Genomic DNA, 22146 nt, shown 5'->3' on the forward strand with positions numbered 1-22146 from the left:
TCCCCCCCCCATCATGTGCCATTATTAAGTAAGTCCCCCCCCAATGTGCCATTATTAAGTAAGTCCGCCCCAATGTGCCATTATTAAGTAAGTCGTCCCCCATCATGTGCCATTATTAAGTAAGTCCCCCCCAATGTGCCATTATTAAGTAAGTCCCCCCCATCATGTGCCATTATTAAGTAAGTCGTCCCCCATCATGTGCCATTATTAAGTAAGTCGTCCCCCATCATGTGCCATTATTAAGTAAGTCCTCCCCATCATGTGCCATTATTAAGTAAGTTCCCCCCATCATGTGCCATTATTAAGTAAGTCCCCCCCCATCATGTGCCATTATTAAGTAAGTTCCCCCCCCATCATGTGCCATTATTAAGTAAGTCCCCCCCATCATGTGCCATTATTAAGTAAGTTCCCCCCCATCATGTGCCATTATTAAGTAAGTCCCCCCCCATCATGTGCCATTATTAAATAAGTCCTCCCCCCCATCATGTGCCATTATTAAGTAAGTCGTCCCCCCGTATCACTATTGTAAAAAAAAAAAAAAAAAATAACACTTATACTTACCTCCATGTCAGCGATGCGATGCAGGCCTCTTCTGGCCTGTGTCCCACGCTGTATGGCTGAGACGGCGCGATGACGTCATCGCGCCGCCTGCGCCGGCCTAGTGCCTGCAGCCTATCAGAGCAAGGGGAAGGGACACGCCTCTCCCTCCCCTGCACCACCGTTGGCACAGGCAGATTACTAAGGAGATGAGCGCAATGGAAGCGCTCATCTCCCTGTGCCCAGCGGCGGCGGCTCACTTGGGTGGGGAAGGGGGCGCATTTTAGTTGGGGCACATGAAGTAGACTGACTTCACTTAGAGTTCGGCGGGCTGTGTCGGCTGCCCGGCGCCCCTGTTGCTATGGCGCCCTGTGTGGCCGCACAGCCCGCACACCCCAAAGGCCGGCCCTGTCCGTTAGTAAGCAGCTTTACAAAAGTAGCACGTCTTTACGAAAAAGTTGCATGTTCTGTTAAAAAGTTGCATAAGATAAGCATGGTCCTCACTGGAGTGAAATTGCGCATTTTTTGCGACTTTTTAGCGACTTTTTAAACAGTCGCAATAGTAAATCTGTCTAGAGATTCCTTTACATAACAAAACACTGCCCACTTTCAGAAAACTGGCAAGCATAGTGCAGAGCCAATAAAAGTCGCAAATTTTGCGCAGTTTAAGCGATTGCGCAAAAATTTTCGACTTTTTTACTCCATTATTCTGACTTGAGCTAATGATAAATTTGGCCCATGGTCTCCCGTACTGCACACAATACTCCAAATGAGGTCTCACTAGTGCTTTGTAGAGCGGCATGAGCACCTCCCTCTTTCTACTGGTAATGCCTCTCCCTATACACCCAAGCATTCTGCTACCATTTCCTGCTGCTCTATGACATTGTCTGCCTACCTTTAAGTCTTCTGAAATAATGATCCCTAAATCCCTTTCCTCAGATACTGAGGTTAGGACCTGTATCACTGATTTTATATTCTGCTCTTGGGTTTTTACGTCCCAGGTGCATTATCTTGCACTTATCAACATTAAATTTTAGTTGCCAGATTTTTTACCATTCCTCTAGTTTTCGTAAATTCTTTTCCATTTGGTGTATCCCTCCAGGAACATCAACCCTGTTACAAATCTTTGTGTCATCGGCAAAAAGACACACCTTACCATTGAGGCCTTCTGCAATTTTGCTGATAAAAATAATAAATAATATGGGTCCCAGAACAGATCCCTGAGGTACCCCACTGGTAACAAGACCTTGGTCTGAATATACTCCATTGACTACAACCCTCTGTTGTTTGTCCCTCAGCCACTGCCTAATCCATTCACGGGCTTGGCTGTCAATGACATTTGACTGTAAATTGATAGATAGGTCAAAAAATTTGATTTGGGTTCAAATCAGAAGTGCTCCAATTGGCCTCAAAATTGTTATATGACACTTCCTGGTCTTCTAGGACTTGATTTTTCTCCCTTGTCTTTCTAAAATATGTTTTCTCTTTCTCTCCTCCCCCTTCAAGCTCTTTAACACAAAAGCAGCAATAGTAAATTATGTCAGTGTGACACTGACATATTAAGCATATAAACACATGGTTGATAGTGTTAGCCAACAGCCTGTTTAACCCCTTAATGACCAATGACATACTGTGTACATCATGATGTGGTGTTAGTTACCGCATCTTGACGTACTCAGTATGTCATGAAATCAAAGTGTCACCGAAAGTACACTTACGGTGACACCAACATGTAAATTAATGTCACGGACAGCAGAGTTGTCAGGGCATCCGGCAGGAGACCAATCATAGTGGTCCCTGCCTTTGAATCGCTGCGATTGGTCAGTCAGATTTGACTGACCAATCGCAGCGTTCAGCAGCGCAGCTCTGATCTCCTCGTTGAGTGTTGAGGGACTGCTGTATGGCGGGGGGTAACAGGGAGGAAGCTCCCTCCTTCCTCCCTCCCATCAGACCACTGCTTTGCTGTGGCAGTGTCCCACTGGTTACCATGGCAGCTGGATGCCTTACACAGGCACCCAGGCTTGCCATGGTCTGTAAGCCTAACAGGGTCCAGCCAGAGGCAGGAGCCTGATCAGACTTACTGTAAATGAAAATACACTGCAGTACACTATACAGTGTACTGCAGTATATTGTAGAGTCATCATACCCACTAGATCTTCAAGAACCAAGTGGTTCTGAGTCAAAAAAGTTGAAAAAAATATGAAAAAAGTTTTTAAAAAATCTAACATTTTCCCATGTACGCACATTTATAATTGAGTAAAAATAAAAAAATAAAATATCCTAAACATGTTTGGTATCGCCGCATCCATAACAACTAGCTCTATAAAAATATCACATCACCTAACCCCTAAGGTGAACACAGCAAAAAAATGAAAATAAAACCAGTGCCCAAAAATACTTTGTCACCTACCATCTCAAAAAGTGCAATACCAAGTAATCAAAAGGGTGTATACCCCCCAAAATAGTACCAATCAAACCGTCACCTCATCCCTCAAAAAAATGAGACTCTACCTAAGACTATCGGCTATGGAGACACTAAAACATTATTTTTTTGGTTTCAAAAATTTTATTATTGTGTAAAACTTAAATAAATGAGAAAAAGTATACATATTAGGTATTGCCACGTCTGTGGTATGACCTGCTCTATGAAAATATCACATGACCTAACCCCTCAGGTGAACTCTGTAAAAATAAATTAAAACTATGCCAAAATTACACATTTTTTGCTCACATTGCCCCAAAAAGCATAATAATGAATGATAAAAAAAACATAAGTACCCAAAAATGGTACTAATAAAAACTTCAACTGTTCCTGCAAAAAAGACGAGCCCCTGCACAAGAAGATTGGCAGAAAAATAAAAAAAAATGGCGTTCAGAAAATGTAGACACAAAAACATATTTTTTTTTCAAAAATGCTTAATTATGTAATACTGAAATAAACAAAGTAGACATATTTGATATCATCGCATCTGTAACAACCTGCTCTATAAAAATAGCACATGATCTAACCTTTCAAAGAATGTTGTAAAAAACAAAAAATAAAAACGGTGCCAAAACATCCATTCTTTGGTTACCTTGCCTCACAAAAGCATAATATAGAGCAATTAAAAATCATATGCACCCCAAAAGTAGTACGAATAAAACTTGCCTTATCCCTTAGGTAATAATTTAGGTCACTTTTTGACTGTTTCTACTGTAGAGTGCATCTGGGGGGCTTCAAATAGGACATGGTGTCTAAAAACTTGTCCAGCAAAATCTGCCTTCCAAAAACCTTCGGGCACTCCTTTTATCCTGCGCCCTGCCATGCGCCCATACAGCAGTTTACCACCACATGTGGGGTGTTTCTGTAAACCGCAGAATAGGGGTAATAAATGTTGAGTTTTGTTTGTCTGTTAACCCTCTATGTGTTAAAGAAAAAAATGGATTAAAATGGAAAATCTGTCAAAAAAGTGAAATTTAGAAATTTAATCTGCATTTTCCTTTAATTCTTGTGGAGTACCGAAAGGGTTAACAACTTTTTTAAAATTAGTTTTGAGTAACTTGAGGGGTGTAGTTTCCAAAATGTGATCATTTATGGGGGGTTTCTGCTATGTAAGCCCCAAAAAGTGAATTCAGACCTGAATTGGTCCTTAAAAAGTGGGTTTTAGAAATTTTCTTAAACATTTTAAGAATTGCTTCTAAAATTGTAGGCCTTCTAACGTCCCCAAAAAATAAATTGACATTTACAAAATGATGCCAACATAAAGTGGACATATGGGGAATGTTAAGTAATAAATATTTTATGAGGTATCACTTTCTGTTTTAAAAGCAGAGAAATAGAAATTTAGAAAATTGTTAATTAAAAAAAAATGAAAATTTGGGATTTTTTTCATAAATAAAGGTGAAATATATTGACTCAAATTAAGGACTATCATGAAGTACAATGTGTCATGAGAAAACATTCTCAGAATGACATGGATAAGTAAAAGTGTTCCAAAGTTATTATCACATAAAGTGATACATGTCAGATTTTCAAAAATAAGCCTGGTCACAAAGGTGCAAAATGGCCTAGTCATTAAGGGGTTAAATAAATATTGCATCAAAAACAAATTGTTCTGAACAAGCATTCAAAAATGATACTTTAACAGAGCAGAAGCCTGCCCATATTTATACACACATAGGGGCACATTTATTATTTATTATTATTTATTATTTGTTTTAGACGCTGGTCTTATTATACCCCTAAGCTGGCAGTGGATCTGCCACAGTTGTGAAGAGGCGGATCCTCTGCCAGTTTTAAATTTAAGACAGCTTCAGAGCTGTCTTACATTAAGACTTTTTTCTACGTATGAAACAGGAGTAGAAAATGATGGATGAGACGGGCCTGCTGGCCCATCCCCTTTCCTGCCCATGCCACAGCCACAATTTTAGACCTGGCATGAGCGGGTGAAGCCGCAGATAGCGGGGCAACTAACCATTGCTCTTCTATCTGTGCCTGAAATATGCCTAATTTAGGAATATTACAGCATAGTAAATGACCCCCATTGTGTTGGAAGAAAGAATGGCTTGTACTTTGCTATCTCCAGAATTACAATAGAAATAAATGAAGAGGCCACAAACATTTCCAACCAGCCCCTCTGTTTATTTCAGGGGGCTCCATGGGGTCCAGGGTCCCCATTTTCATGATCGGTGAAGGTCCCAGTGGTTGGGCTCCAACTAATCTAATATTTATCCGCTGTACTGTGGATAGGGGATAACTTAATAGAACGTCAATATCTCTTCCACATCTGTTGTGAGAAAAATATTTGAAGCACTCTGAAGGGGTTATACTGTACACAGGATTATGTACTGTAAATAATATCATAAGTGATAGCCAGCACAGGTTATCAAAGGACAGAAGTTGTCAGACTAACCGGAATTGTTTTTATAAAGACGTGGATAGAAGCCTGGACAGAGGGTCGGCTGTGGATATAGTATTCTTGGATTTTACAAAGACATTTGATACTGTGCCTTATAGGCTTTTATGAAATAAAATAAGGTTTATAGGCTAAAAAAATGTAGTTTGTAACTGGATTGAAATCTGGCTGAAAGACCGTGTCCAGAGAGTTGTGGTCAATGATTCCTATTCAGAATGGTCCCAGGTTATAAGTGGTATACCCCAAGGTTCAGTGCTGGGTCCTCTATTATTTAAGTTATTTATTAATGATATTGAGCTACAGTATTTACTACACTGGACCTAAATATTTTGAGATACTACTCTTTGGACAATCTGGATAATAGTTAGTACTAGCTTTATATAGCTTTTCTTTTTTTTTTAAGACACTTTATTTGATTATAAAAGATATTAAAATAAATATTAGAAATAAAGTCGAACACCAATGTAATGTCATGCTGATAGAACACAGCCTAGGCATAAATACACTTAGGTGACATCACCATAACAGAAACATAGAAACACAGAAGAATGATGGCAAAAAAGACCACTGGGTCCATCTCCTCTGTCCTTACATTATTTTTTATCATTATGTATAAATTCACTGACTGTTGATTTTCCAACTTCAGCTGCTGGAAGTTTAAACCATGTATCTACTACTCTTTCAGTGAAATAATTGTGAATTATAGAGCATAGCCCAGAAAAAAGACAAAAGACTGAAGAAAGCACATCAGCAACATATTATGTAAAAATTGTAGATTTTTTTTTTAACATTTAAGTTGCTCTTATCACGTTTGGAATAGTAGGAGGGGCTTAACAGAGAGGATTTGGATGAGAAAGTGTCCTAGTCTAAATGAAAATGTCGTTTTCTATGACTTCATCAACATAGAAGACAGTTATTTAATGAAGACACGCACCATTGTAACAAACAAGAACAAAAACAAGCAATAAAGACACAGATGTTCGCAACATCATCAATATAGATCAAATTGTATACATATATACACCATTGTGACATCATCACAATAGATTTTAAACTGAAAATGAAGGCACAGTTTACTGTGACATCATCAAAATAGAGGACTGAATAAAAATAATGACATAGGCCATTAGGATATCATTATAATAGAGCTCAGCATATAAATGAAGACACTGACCACTTTCACATCCTTACAATACAACACAGCCTAATACAAAGACAACATAGTCTACTACACTAGAGGAGCCATTATTGTGACAGCATCACAATAAGACACTGTTTATCTAGTAACTTAGAAAAATTGTGATGGGAACTATGAGCTTTGTTTTATTTATTTATAAGCTTTGTTTTATTATGAGGACATTTTGTACGCTAGAAACAAAGACAAGCACCATTGTGACAGATTGGCGAATATTAGTGATTTTATGGGCCTCATGTATAAAGAAATAAATGGTCTTGCTGCCCATACTGTTGCATCAAATCGCAGCACATCTTTCATTATTCCCGAGTAGTTAAAGAACTGAAAGCTGAGCTCTGTTTGCTCTTTGCAATAAAGCTATCTTTTCTGTTTATATGGCGAAAGAAGATGGGAAGGCGCTCCATAGGGTAGTATGATTGTTAAGAAATGTATGGAAGTTAAACATCAATGGTTGTGCTCACCTTTTGGTGTTGTGCCTATGTAGGCACAACACTCGTGAGAACAGGGGGTCGGTGCAGCCGGTATCTCTCAGTTCTCGTAGGTGGAGTACCCAATTCTCTAGAAGAATAATATGGAACACAATAGGGGGAGTTTTTGTGTACTGTAACAGTACACCAAAAATTATACCTTCTGGCGCAAGGACACAAACTCAGTAGATAAATATAGGATCTTTTATTGGTGAGTGACAACGCGTTTCGGAGTCAATGTACTCCTTTTTCAACTCTGTGGGGTCCGTGCTGGAGCTTGTAGCGCGGCCTTGCTACAAGCTCCAGCACGGACCCCACAGAGTTGAAAAAGGAGTACATTGACTCCGAAACGCGTTGTCACTCACTAATAAAAGATCCTATATTTATCTACTGAGGACGTGTCCTTGCACCAGATGGTATCATTTTTGGTGTACTGTTACAGTACACAAAACTCCCCCTATGGTGTTATCTTTTCTGTTTGACACTATTAAGAAATAATGAATTTAGAACAAAACACAAAAGTAAAGATGCACACTATTATGATTTCATCAGTTACAGGAATAAAGACCTGTAGGAATAAGTACACAGATGTGTGACATCATTTAAAACTAAATCAAGGAACAAAGACAAACATCGTGGTGACACCATCATAATGGATCAGCGACTGTAAATGAAGGCTTACAACAGTTTCATATGATGTTAAACACTGTGCAGGCAGCTTTGGAAATGTATGAGTATTGACATGTATGCTTCAGACAGGCTGAGCACTACCTATCCAATAAATCAGAAAATAATAAAGAAATAGAACAGCACTCCAGTGAGTGAACTGCTCCAAATAAACATCTTATGTGTCATTTTCATATCTATTAAACACCGCTGGTGCATCTTCAGCAACATTACAAGTATGTAGAGGCTTGCATGAGGCTGCTATGCTGGCTTCCAAATGGGGCAACATTGCAAAAAGAATTATAAATAATAACATATAATTTTTTTGATATAAATAAAATTGGTTTAACTAGTATTAAGCAAAATTGTTTTTCAGTAAGTGTCTATAACTACCAAAGCAGCATTATAAAGCAATGCCGTATATTCTAGTCTTCTGTTCACACTGTTTCAGCAATCGAGAAAAAATAATTCCATTGCTGTTCTATTTAATATGCATGAGGACAAAGCAATAAAAGAAGAGTCTTCTGTAATAATGTGATGCTCAGAGATTATACAAGATATTAGCAGTGGTGATGATGGCAGCAATATTTTCAGAGCTTCATTATGAAACCTCAAAGTCAATTGACTTTTATCCTGTGGTCATTTCTGCAGATGCATAATATTCCTCTGTGGTGGAAGATTGGCTAGCTTACTTAACTGACCTCATAAAAGGTTATACAATAGAAATTATGCTGCCATATTTCATTAAGCAACTCACATACAGCAAGCCGTCGAGAACCTTCCAGCCTAGGCAACAAGTAATTAAAAGAAAAATAAATAATTTCGGTACAAGGCAGTTCTTATTTTCTTAAACTCGAAACGTTTGCTAACAAACATTCAATGGAACTAACAGTCCATGAAATGTGTAGTCCATCATCGCTACTTAGTCTGAATTTAAATAGCAACATTATATTTTAGTTTAAAAACAGAGAAGTTTGTCCTTTCTCATGTGTTCTTAACCACTACAGCTTACCCCAGAGTACAGACCGGTACCTCACTGGGGAAGAAAACTAGAGCTCCTACAGTCAAATCATGAGAACAAAGGAGAACATACTATATAAACTCTTGGTACTAAGGAAAGTAAATTATATCCCACATTCTATCAAAATATAATTTTACAGAAAATTATTGTCATAGATATCATGAAGGCATATATAAGTATAAGCCCATATTCACCTATATAATTCAGTTTAAAGCACAAACTGAGTTCACCATTAGACTAGTTGAAGTCAGCAGCTATGAATTATACCACCCTGTCATAAATCTTAATTACCTACAGTACTTCGCCTCCTTATGCCTTAGGCTTGTTTAATACTTGCGTGAAATACATCCGGCAGGCTGTTCTGTCCGGGAACAGCCTGTCAGATCTGTCCTTGCTGGACAAAGCCACGCGCTGCCAGCATTCTGTCTGGCCTTATTCACTATAATGGGGGCTGGCAGTGGAGATTCATAACCCAGCAAATATGCAGAGGAGCGGCCGGATGAAAACTGCTGCATGCAGAGGTATGTGTCCGGCCCTCCTGGACATACACTATTTGCCGGGTTGCGATTGGATCTCCGCCGCCAGCTCCCATTATAGTGAATGAGACTGGACGGAATGTCGGCAGCACGCGGCTGCGTCTGGCAAGGATAAATCAGCCGGAACAGCCTGCCGTATCTGTTTCACGCAAGTATAAAACAAGCCTTATTCCATGTTAGTGATTATCATCAATGATTGTGAGCCAAAACACAGGAGTGAAGCCTACACAAAGATACGGTATAAGGGAAAGATCTGCATCTGTTCTGTGTTTAGATCCACACTTGGATTTGGCTCAAAATCACTGATGGAAAACACTGACCAAACACTGACTGTGTGAATAAGGCATTAGGCTTGGTTCATGTGTGGCAAAGCCCTGGTTTTGCTTTTATTGGCTGCATGGTTTTTACAGGTGAAGCATGTTAAACAGTGTTTTTTAACCTGTAAAACTATGTATATAACAAGCCCTTCTCAAAACTGTGGTTATTGCCTATGTAGCACACTAGTGTAACATGTGAAACCAGGCCTTAAAGGGTAACCTGAAAAATGGGTAATAAGCTGGCTGACATTAGCGATGTGCTAATGTCAGCTGAACATAACTATATTACTGCCATCTCACTGCCTGCCGCCGTTATGAAGAAAAAGGAACTTTTATAATATGCTAATTAGCCTCTAGGAGCAGGGGGGTGTTGCCCCTGTTCCTAGAGGCTCCGTTCTCCCACCTTTGGCCATGCCCGCTACACTAGATTGACAGGGGCAGGCATCGTTGGTCCCCTACCTCTGGCCCTGTCTGCAGTGCAAATCTCGCGCAGGCGCAGTGAGGGAAGGACACTCGGCGACTGCTGACTTTCTCACTGCGCCTGTGCCGAATACTGAACGGTGCGAGATTTACACTGCAGACAGAGACGGCGGGAGGAGAGCAGCGTTGCCCTGGCCCTGTGAATCAAGAGAAGAAAGGCATGAAAAGAGGTGGGCAAACGGAGCCTCTAGAAGCAAGTGAACGCCCCCCCCCCCCCTCCTGCTCCTAGAGGCTAATTAGCATATTATAAAAGTTCGTTTTTCTCAATAAAGGCTTCAGGCAGTGAGATGGCACTAATATAGTTATGTTCAGCTGACATTAACACATCACTAATGTCAGCCAGCTTAATACCCATTTTTCAGGTGACAGAAACCCTTTAATCCTGTTTGACACAGAATTCTATGACTCACTAGTGGATTCCGATTATAAGCAGCCTCATCTGTGGTAAGGTGTTTTCCAGTAGAAGGTCTCCTTAGGCCCCTGAGTAAATAGACTGTTCTATGTAGTTACTGACCCTGCAGCTATATCCTCTCTTAGATGTCTCACAGTAACCTGCAATTTCTGAGGAAACTCGTCCCATCGTAAGCTACGAGAAAGAGAAGAACTTGGAGACATTGCAGCCTACCATGAGAAAAGAGGTGAGAAGATATGGGTTTTTCTGTGTGTCAAAGACCGATTTCACATTGAAGGGAAGGGATGGAGAGTATGTTGTAAATTCCTCACAGCAGACAGGAAAAGTGATACTTAAAGGATAAAAGTCAACATGAAAAAAAAACTTTACCAAAAGAACCAAACAAGTGCATCTTGTAAAGGTCTAGGTACTCTGTAACCTAAATCCAAAATAACATTTTAATTGTACAACTTACCTTCATTTAAGTGTGCAAGGGGTGCTAAGATTTGGTTTGATTGCTTTAAAAACATCTTAAAATAGAAATAAGTGAAAAAACATGTTACCTTTAAAGTTAGGTCGTATTCTTGCATCGTAACCAGAAGTTCTGCCCATAAGTTTGTCCAGAAAATCTGATGGTGACATTGGTGAACTACGGGATCGGGCACTGTCTGTTTCTTTGGTGGCAACCAAACTAAAAAATAAGTTTAAAAACTCATTAAGTTCAGAATTACAGCGCGTTAAAATACATATATTGACTATTCCAGTGAACCTGCAACTAACCAAAATCACATAAAATAATATCTGGCTGTTCCTCAAACTGGTTTGGAAAGAGAAGACTGTATCACCCATTATTGACATGCCACCAGCATGCTCTGGAGATACACAGTATACAAAGTATACACATGCTATGCACAGTATAAACTTACTGTACTCCCATCAGTGTCAGACCCCATTGGGAATCACAGTGTAATGTGGGAACAGCAGGGACATAAAATTTGTTCAATACAAAAGCTTTATTAAAATTTGTGAGAAACTAATGAAATCTCTGAAAAAACTTCGCAGATGTTCCACAGGGTTCAGTTCAAACCCAGGGCACAATGGTTATTGCTTAGAGATTTTTCAAAAACAGACAGAAATAATCTTTAAAAAATGTAGTTGTGGACCACTTTGGCGCTGCCTAGACCTTGATTGAATGGACTTCAGAATTGCAGTGTCTGGTATTAAGAGATCTTTTATTATACAGTATATAAGCAAAATTACCCCCTTCTTCAGGGCTATTTACAGTATGACAGTCTACACCAGGTTTAAAAGACCATTTTTGGTGGGCTGGGGAGGGGGGTAAGGCTTGTGGGAAGGGGCGAAGCTAGGTGAATAGATAAACATATATAGCATATACAGAACATTGGTTACATATATAGATTTAAAATAGATTTAAAATACAACATAATGTAGATCACAATGTGCAGTCCATCTGTTAGGATGCATGTTTCTTTCTCTGGGGGTGCAGGGTGGCGCCGCATGAGAAGGTGTTATTCTGCTGTCTGTGGGGAATGGTTCTGACGATATGTTCCCAATCGTGTGCTCATATTGCTTAGATCCTGATTCTAAAGTGGCGTGTTAGGTAGAGACCGGGCCACTGTTGCTGTGCTGCAGTAGATCTGCGCTGGGGTGCTGGTTCTTGCCCTCCAGGAGGCAAGATATATATATATGTATATGTATAGGTGCGTATTCTAGGTACCTAAATCATAGGTATACTCGGGTTGTGGTTTATGTTTTTTTGGGGGTATTTATATTTATCGTTGTATTTATAATATCATTTCATGTATTTCATTCAGGCCATTTGGAGTGAGGGTATTCAATTGATAGATCCAATACACTTCTCTTTTTTGGAGGAGGTTGAATCTATTATAGGGATTAGGTGGTATGAAATCTCTTGGGGTGATATGTATCTGGTGTTTTTCTGGTGTTTTTCTTTTTCAGGGGTACTCATGCAGTGTCTAGATAGACTGTGTTTGGTGTACAGTTTTTCTATATTGTGACGGTGCTGATTTAGGCGGCAGTGTAATGGTTAGGTGGTGCGTCCTACATATTGCAGTCCGCACTGGCATTCAATCATATACAGGTCCTTCTAAAAAAATTAGCATATTGTGATAAAGTTCATTATTTTCTGTAATGTACTGATAAACATTAGACTTTCATATATTTTAGATTCATTACACACCAACTGAAGTAGTTCAAGCCTTTTATTGTTTTAATATTGATGATTTTGGCATACAGCTCATGAAAACCCAAATTTTCTATCTAAAAAAATTAGCATATTTCATCCGACCAATAAAAGAAAAGTGTTTTTAATACAAAAAAAGTCAGCCTTCAAATAATTCTGTTCAGTTATGCACTCAATACTTGGTCGGGAATCCTTTTGCAGAAATGACTGCTTCAATGCGGCGAGGCATGGAGGCAATCAGCCTGTGGCACTGCTGAGGTGTTATGGAGGCCCAGGATGCTTCGATAGCGGCCTTAAGCTCATCCAGAGTGTTGGGTCTTGCGTCTCTCAACTTTCTCTTCCCAATATCCCACAGATTCTCTATGGGGTTCAGGTCAGGAGAGTTGGCAGGCCAATTGAGCACAGTAATACCATGGTCAGTAAACCATTTACCAGTGGTTTTGGCACTGTGAGCAGGTGCCAGGTTGTGCTGAAAAATGAAATCTTCATCTCCATAAAGCTTTTCAGCAGATGGAAGCATGAAGTGGTCCAAAATCTCCTGATAGCTAGCTGCATTGACCCTGCCCTTGATAAAAACACAGTGGACCAACACTAGCAGCTGACATGGCACCCCAGACCATCACTGACTGTGGGTACTTGACACTGGACTTCAGGCATTTTGGCATTTCCCTCTCCCCAGTCTTCCTCCAGACTCTGGCACCTTGATTTCCGAATGACATGCAAAATTTGCTTTCATCCGAAAAAAGTACTTTGGACCACTGAGCAACAGTCCAGTGCTGCTTCTCTGTAGCCCAGGTCAGGCGCTTCTGCCGCTGTTTCTGGTTCAAAAGTGGCTTGACCTGGGGAATGCGGCACCTGTAGCCCATTTCCTGCACATTCCTGTACACGGTGGCTCTGGATGTTTCTACTCCAGACTCAGTCCACTGCTTCCGCAGGTCCCCCAAGGTCTGGAATCGGTCCTTTTCCACAATCTTTCTCAGGGTCCGGTCACCTCTTCTCGTTGTGCAGCGTTTTCTGCCACACTTTTTCCTTCCCGCAGACTTCCCACTGAGGTGCCTTGATACAGCACTCTGGGAACAGCCTATTCGTTCAGAAATTTCTTTCTGTGTCTTACCCTCTTGCTTGAGGGTGTCAATGATGGCCTTCTGGACAGCAGTCAGGTCGGCAGTCTTACCCATGATTGCGGTTTTGAGTAATGAACCAGGCTGGGAGTTTTTAAAAGCCTCAGGAATCTTTTGCAGGTGTTTAGAGTTAATTAGTTGATTCAGATGATTAGGTAATAGCTCGTTTAGAGAACCTTTTCATGATATGCTAATTTTTTGAGATAGGAATTTGGGGTTTTCATGAGCTGTATGCCAAAATCATCAATATTAAAACAATAAAGGCTTGAACTACTTCAGTTGGTGTGTAATGAATCTAAAATATATGAAAGTCTAATGTTTATCAGTACATTACAGAAAATAATGAACTTTATCACAATATGCTAATTTTTTGAGAAGGACCTGTAGATTACATATGATGATTGACAGGTTAGGTGATGTTTGATGCTGAAGGAGGTCTTGTTGGTGTTTGAGGAAAAGGATGTTTTTGTGTGTGATGGTCTTACAACAGAGGCAGCATTGGGTGTTGCATTTATAACTGCCCGATTTTTTTGTATTTTTGGGGTTTAGTTTAATGTCTCTGTTTTTGGGGGGGGTCTTTTCAGATTGTGTTTTGGCTTGCTTGGTGCTAGTAGGTTTCGGATTGTGGGGGCTCGTCTGTATGTGATTTTCAGTCTGTTTGGTAGATATTTTTTGAGGTATGGGTCTTGTAATAGGATATGCCAGTGTTTCTGTATAATTTGTAGAAGTACAGAATTAGACATACTGTACTGTGTGACAAAATGAACGGTTTCCAAGGGAGCAGCTTCTTTCATAAATGGTTGTAGGCATTTAATTTGCGGCTTATTTTGTATGCGTCGTATATGATTTTTTCGGGATACTATTTCTCTTTGAATCTTTTTCTAGTAGTTTTGATTGTGCAGTGAAATCTGTATCATTGGTGCAGTTGCGTCTTATGCGTTTATATTGGCTATATGGAATATTCCTGAGCCTTTTCTTGTGATGGAAACCCGAATATTGGATATAGCTGATCGTGTCTACGGTCTTTAAGAAGGTTTTTGTGATAATTTTGTTGTCTTGATTGGTTACGATGATGTCTAGAAATTCTATTGATTTTCTACTAAATATTGGTGTGAAGGTGATATTCCAGTCTGTGAAGTTGAGGCTGTTGCAGAAATCAAGTACTGATTTCTCATCATTCACTATCCCAGATGATGAGCAAATCATCTATATATCTTTTATAGTATACAACATTGTTTTTATATATCTGGTGTCCCCATATATGTGTATCTTCAAATTCCCCCATAAAAATATTAGCGAACGCCGATGCTACCCGCATCCCCATCGCAGTCCCGGTGCGCTGATGGTAAGTGTAATGGTTGTATATGAAGTAATTGTTTTCTAATATGAACCAGAGGCTTTCTGCTAGAAATTATTTCTGAGGTGGTTTTAATGACTTGTCTTGTGCAATAGTGCTTTTTACACATTGAATACCTATTTCTTGCTGTTTGTTAGAGTAAAGGGCAGTAACATCGAGTGTGAGTAGACCATAATCCGGTAACCACTCTATTGTTTGTAGTTCGCGTATCAGTTGGCTTGAATCATGTAAATAACTGGGTAACTGTTTGACATATGGTTGTGGAAATAAATCCAGATATTGTGAAAAATTGGTGTTTGCACATTTTGTGTTTGATACTATCGGTTGTCCTGGGCGGTGGGTTGTGCTTATTTCTGGAAATGGGTTGTTGTTTTTTTTTTCATAGTAGGTGGGGTCTCCTAGGATATTTTCTGCTTCTTGTTCTTAATCATCTGTGTTATGTATTACTATTTCACTACCTTTGCCTGCGGGTCGTATTATTACGTCATTATTGTTTTTGAGACTGTTCAAGGCTAGTAGTTCTGATTTGGTTAGGTTCCATTTATAATGTAGGGTGTTTATGTCATACATTTTTGTTTTGATTTCCTGCGCAATTAACTCAAAAAATGTTGGAATAATGTGTCCCTGGCTCTGTTGGGGGAAGAAGTTGGATTTTGGTTTCACATCTAAATGTTTGTATGGTGGGCTTGTATGGTCATTTTCCGTGGTCCGGTAGTGAGGGATATTTTTGTTATTTTCTATCTCAAAATGTCTTTTGATAGTTAGGTTCCTTCTGAATTGTCTATATAGAGTTCCAGAGGGATTCTATTCTGGGGGCAGAAGGATATGCCTTTTTGTAAGAGCTTAATCTCATGGGTTGTCAGTTTATGAGTCGATAAATTGAAGATTTTGATAGTTTGTTAGATAAGGTTTTTAGTGCTGTTTTTCTAATTTTAGTCTTTTGTACACCTCCTCTTTTTCCTCGTGGTCTATATTTCTTTTTCCGGGTGTTAGTTTGTAATATTGTGTGATTTTTGGGTAAAGGGTGGTTTTGTTCATGGTTGGGGTTGGATGTTGGTGAGTATCAGCTGGACATGAAAAAGGTACCAGTGTGCAGGAAGCTGAGCTGGTGTTGTCGATGGTAATGATACTTTCAGTATATACAGGACAGTATATCCTGCTTGTAGTTTGCTAGGGGCTGTGGGCTGTTAGGTGAAGGGGAAAGATGTAGGGTGAGATCTGCAATCTGGTGTAGGGTGGGGTCGGTATTAAATCACCCCTCTGGTGACTTTGGGAGGGTGCCTGTAGTAGCGGATTGGAAGTCCATGAGATTTGGTGTGTCCTCTGTAGTGTTGGTGGGGGGGTATTTCTCTAGGGGGGGCATCTCTTCTACGATTCTTTGATACTTGGTACTTTGATCTGAGTGCCCTAAACCGTTCAAGGAAACAATCAGTGTAATTTAGTTCAGCGCATGGTATATAGGGTTCATTGTTGATGGAGGGGGTGCTTGGCTTATTATCTTCCTGTCTGGGGTTATCTATTTTGTGGTGATTGTCCAGGCTTGTTAAGCTAGGTGTGGGATCTATATTTTTTATGTTAAATATTAGGGGAATGTGCATTTATGGATTTAGAGTTATTGCTGGTGGGGGGTTTGGTTGTGATAGGCCTCATGGGTTTGTTTTGGTTTCTATTTTGTGGTTTGTGATATTTTTGGCTGGTGAAGTGGCGGCTCTTATGGTATAGTGGGTTTGCTGTGGCTTGTCTGTTGGGATAGTCTAGTGTCGGATGGTTGTGTGGTCTAGAAATTGTCTCTTGTCCTGGATTAATGTTATTGTGATTGTGTTCGCCTTGTAGTGTTCTGGTGTTATCTGATTGGTTCTGTTTTTTCCAATCTCAATAGGAGTCTGACTTTCTATCCTTTCTGTCCCTTTTGTAGCTTACGTAAGCAAAAGATAAGTCATTAAAACCACCTCAGATAGAATTTCTAGCAGAAATTTTTCAGTTCATATTAGAAAACAATTACTTCATATATAACAATAACACTTACCATCAGCGCACCGGGACCACAATAGGGATGCGGGTAGCACCGGCGTTTGCTAATATTTTTATGGGGAAATTTGAAGATACACATATATGGGGACACCAGATATATAAAAACAATGTTGTATACTATAAAAGATATATAGACGATTTGTTCATCATCTGGGATGGTGATGAGAAATCAGCACTTGATTTCTGTAACAGCCTCAACTTCACAGACTAGAATATCACCTTCACACCTAAATTCTGTAGAAAATGAATAGAATTTCTAGGCATAATTGTAACTAGAGGTGGGACGACAAATTTTTCAAATCCACGAATCCCTCGAATTTTACTGGATTTGTGGACTCGAATCCCGACGTAATTTACGAAATTCGAATCCAACGTATCCTGCCATGACATTATGTCCCTGCGCCTCCCGAGGCGCTTGCTATTTACCCAGTGGCGTTGCCTACATCACGCTGTGCCCCCCCAACTGAAATGTGCCCCCATTCATTTTGACCGCTCACAGGAGTGTACATTTCTTCTAAAGTGTAATCAGTATACACTGACCTGGTCCTGCAGTAACTTTAACTTTAAATCAGTGCTCGCTCGGTAACAACTAAAATGCAGTGTGGGCAGTGCAGGCGCGTGACGTCAATGTGAGCGCCGTCCGCACACTGCCTGTAGGCTGTAGCCTTGCCCTGTTACCGAAGCTAGTTGTGGAGTGGTGTAAGGTAATAGTAGAGATGAGTGGCCGCTTATTTAAAGTTGAAGTTACTGCAGGATATGGATTACAGTATAGAAATGTGACTGTCAAATGTACACTCCTGTGAGCGGTGGGGAGGGGGATCTGTGGATGACACTGTTATGCGGTGAGATCTGTGGATGACACTGTTATAAGGAGGGGGATCTGTGGATGACACTGTTATGGTGGGGGGGAATCAGTGCATGACACTGTTATAGGGAGGAAGATCTGTGGATGACACTGTTATGGGGTGGATCTGTGGATGACACATATAGCATAAGATGCTATATACGGTATGTGTCATCCACAGATCCCCCTCCATAACAGTGTCATTCACAGATCCCTCTCCATAACAGTGTCATCCACAGATCCCTCTCCATAAGTGTCATCCACAGATCCCCCTCCATAACAGTGTCATCCACAGATCCCACTCCAATTACAGTGTCATCCACAGATGCCTCCATAAAAGTGTTATCCACAGATCCCCCTCCATAACAGTGTCATCCACAGATCCCCATAATTCTTATGTACAGGATTCGTAGGGTTCGAGATTCGAAAGATTCGATATATTCGAGAACCTTTTCAGATTCGGATAAAAAAAAAAATTGGATTAGTCCCACCTCTAATCGTGACCAATCAAGACAACAAAATTATCACAAAAACCCTCTTTAAGACTGTAGACACGATCAGCTATATCCAATATTCGAGTTTCCATCACAAGAAATGGCTCAGGAATATTCCATATAGCCAATATAAATGCATAAGACGCAACTGCACCAATGATACAGATTTCACTGCACAATCAAAACTACTAGAAAAAAGATTCAAAGAGAAACAATATCCCGAAAAAATCATATCCGATGCATACAAAAGAAGCCACAAATTAACACAATCTGAATGCCTACAAGTATGAAAGAAGCTGCTCCCTTGGAAACCGTTCATTTTGTCACTCAGTACAGTACGTCTAATTCTGTCCTTCTACAAATCATACAGAAACACTGGCTTATCCTACTACAAGACCCATACCTGAAAAAATATTTACCAAACAGACCGAAAAAATCACATACAGATGAGCCCCCATAATCCGAAATCTACTAGCACCAAGCAAGCCAAAACACCATCTGAAAAGACACCCCCCAAAAACACAAACATTAAACAAACCCAAAAATATGCTGCCTCTGTTGTAAGACCATCACACACAAAAAAAACATCCTTTTCCTCAAACACCAACAAGATCTCCTTCAGCATCAAACACCACCTAACCTGTCAATCATCATATGTAATCTATATGACTGAATGCCAGTGCAGACTGCAATATGTAGGACGCACCACCCAACCATTACACTGCCGCCTAAATCAGCACTGTCACAATATACAGAAACTGTACACCAAACACAGTCTATCTAGACACTACATAAGTACCCCTGAAAAAGAAAGACACCGGATACATATCACCCCAAGAGATTTCATACCACCTAATCCCTATAATAGATTCAACCTCCTCCAAAAAAGAGAAGTGTATTGAAAGGGAACCTGTCACCTCTACTATGCTACCCTCACTGAGCGTTTCTAAATGTTCATTGTGTTACCCTAAACACATAAATTACACTTTTAATTTCATTTGCAGACGAATTCAATAAGTATTGTGCATTTTTGCACTTCCCGCATTTTATGCAAATTAACATAAAAGAGTCATATCTTATTGTGTGACCAGAGAAGAGTCATATTTTCAAGCTCTGACTCATCTCAGGTTAATTTGCATATGTATCAAATCGTTTTTTTTTACACAATAAAAGCACACAGAGCTATGGGGACTGGATATTGCGGATGTGCTAGTGGCCATCTAGCAACCCATGTCCTCAGCTCTATACCCAAAATCTAGGCAACAGGTTCCCTTGAATCTATCAATTGAATACCCTCACTCCAAATGGCCTAAATGAAATACATGAAATGATATTATAAATGGTATTATAAATGTGGTAATAAATATCCCAAAACACCCATTAACCACAACCCAAGTATACCTATGATTTAAGTACCTAGAATACGCACCTGGATATACAAACCGGATTCCCAAAAAGTTGGGACACTATACAAATCGTGAATAAAAACTGAATGCAATGATGTGGAGGTGCCAACTTCTAATATTTTAGAACATAAATCACGGGACAAAAGTTTAAACTGAGAAAATGTACCATTTTAAGGGAAAAATATGTTGAATCAGAATTTCATGGTGTCAACAAATCCCCAAAAAGTTGGGACAAGGCCATTTTCACCACTGTGTGACATCTCCCCTTCTTCTTACAACACTCAACAGACGTCTGGGGACCGAGGAGACCAGTTTCTCAAGTTTAGAAATAGGAATGCTCTCCCATTCTTGTCTAATACAGGCCTCTAACTGTTCAATCGTCTTGGGCCTTCTTTGTTTCACCTTCCTCTTTATGATGCGCAAAATGTTCTCTATAGGTGAAAGATCTGGACTGCAGACTGGCCATTTCAGTACCCAGATCCTTCTCCTACGCAGCCATGATGTTGTGATTGATGCAGAATGTGGTCTGGCATTATCTTGTTGAAAAATGCAGGGTCTTCCGTGAAAGAGATGACGTCTGGATGGGAGCATATGTTGTTCTAGAACCTGAATATATTTTTCTGCTTTGATGGTGCCTTTCCAGACATGCAAGCTGCCCATGCCACACGCACTCATGCAACCCCATACCGTCAGAGATGCAGGCTTCTGAACTGAGCGTTGATAACAACTTGGGTTGTCCTTGTCCTCTTTGGTCCGGATGACATGGCGTCCCAGATTTCCAAAAAGAACTTTGAATCGTGACTCGTCTGACCACAGAACAGTCTTCCATTTTGCCACACACCATTTTAAATGATCCCTGGCCCAGTGAAAACGCCTGAGCTTGTGGATCTTGCTTAGAAATGGCTTCTTCTTTGCACTGTAGAGTTTCAGCTGGCAATGGCGGATGGCACGGTGGATTGTGTTCACTGACAATGGTTTCTGGAAGTATTCCTGAGCCCATTCTGTGATTTCCTTTATAGTAGCATTCCTGTTTGTGGTGCAGTGTCGTGTAAGGGCCCGGAGATCACGGGCATCCAGTATGGTTTTACGGCCTTGACCCTTACGCACAGAGATTGTTCCAGATTCTCTGAATCTTCGGATGATGTTATGCACAGTTGATGATGATAGATGCAAAGTCTTTGCAATTTTTCGCTGGGTAACACCTTTCTGATATTGCTCCACTATCTTTCTGCGCAACATTGTGGGAATTTGTGATCCTCTACCCATCTTGGCTTCTGAGAGACACTGCCACTCTGAGAAGCTCTTTTTATACCCAATCATGTTGCCAATTGACCTAATTAGTGTTAATTGGTCTTCCAGCTCTTCGTTATGCTCAAATTTACTTTTTCCAGCCTCTTATTGCTACTTGTCCCAACTTTTTGGGGATTTGTTGACACCGTGAAAATTTGAATCAACGTATTTTTCCTTTAAAATGATACATTTACTCGGATTAAACGTTTGATCTGTCATCTACGTTCTATTACAAATAAAATAAAATATTGACATCTCCACATCATTGCATTCAGTTTTTATTCACAATTTGTTTAGTGTCCCAACTTTTTGGGAATCCGGTTTGTATATATCTTGCCTCCTGAGGGAAAAGAACCGACACCCCAGTACAGTGGTCCGGTCTCTACCTAACACGCCACTCGAGAATCAGGATATAAGCAATATGAGCACACGATCGGGAACATATCCTCAGAACCATTCCCTACAGACAGCAGCATAACCGCCACCGGACCGCATCGGCGCGTCATCTCGCGAGAGCGGTGATTTCCTGTGAAGGTGCGCGCATTCACAGGATCGGAAGGTAAGAGACAGGATGCGATTTTTTTAACCCCTAACAGGTATATTAGACGCTGTTTTGATAACAGCGTCTAATATACCTGCTACCTGGTCCTCTGGTGATCCCTTTTGCTTGGATCGACCACCAGAGGACATAGGTAGCTCAGTAAAGTACCACAAAACACCACTACACTACACTACACCCCCCCTGTCACTTATTAACCCCTTATGAACCCCTGATCACCCATGATCACCCCATATAGACTCCCTGATCACCCCCCTGTAAGGCTCCATTCAGACGTCCGTATGTGTTTTACGGATCCACGGATACATGGATCGG

At 40.3% G+C, this 22146-nt stretch overlaps 1 protein-coding gene across 1 annotated transcript in view; it reads right to left on the bottom strand.

The window, feature by feature from the left end:
* GLRA3 (glycine receptor alpha 3) overlaps window positions 1-22146 on the bottom strand; it is a 296968-nt gene that overhangs the window by 205704 nt on the left and 69118 nt on the right. Inside the window, exon 2 of the mRNA XM_044287265.1 lies at window positions 11069-11196. Within this exon, the coding sequence (XP_044143200.1) occupies window positions 11069-11196 (128 nt within the window). The remainder of the gene's footprint in view (window positions 1-11068; window positions 11197-22146) is intronic.

The sequence above is a fragment of the Bufo gargarizans genome, chromosome 1, assembly GCF_014858855.1.
Source record: "Bufo gargarizans isolate SCDJY-AF-19 chromosome 1, ASM1485885v1, whole genome shotgun sequence".
NCBI lineage: Eukaryota > Metazoa > Chordata > Amphibia > Anura > Bufonidae > Bufo > Bufo gargarizans.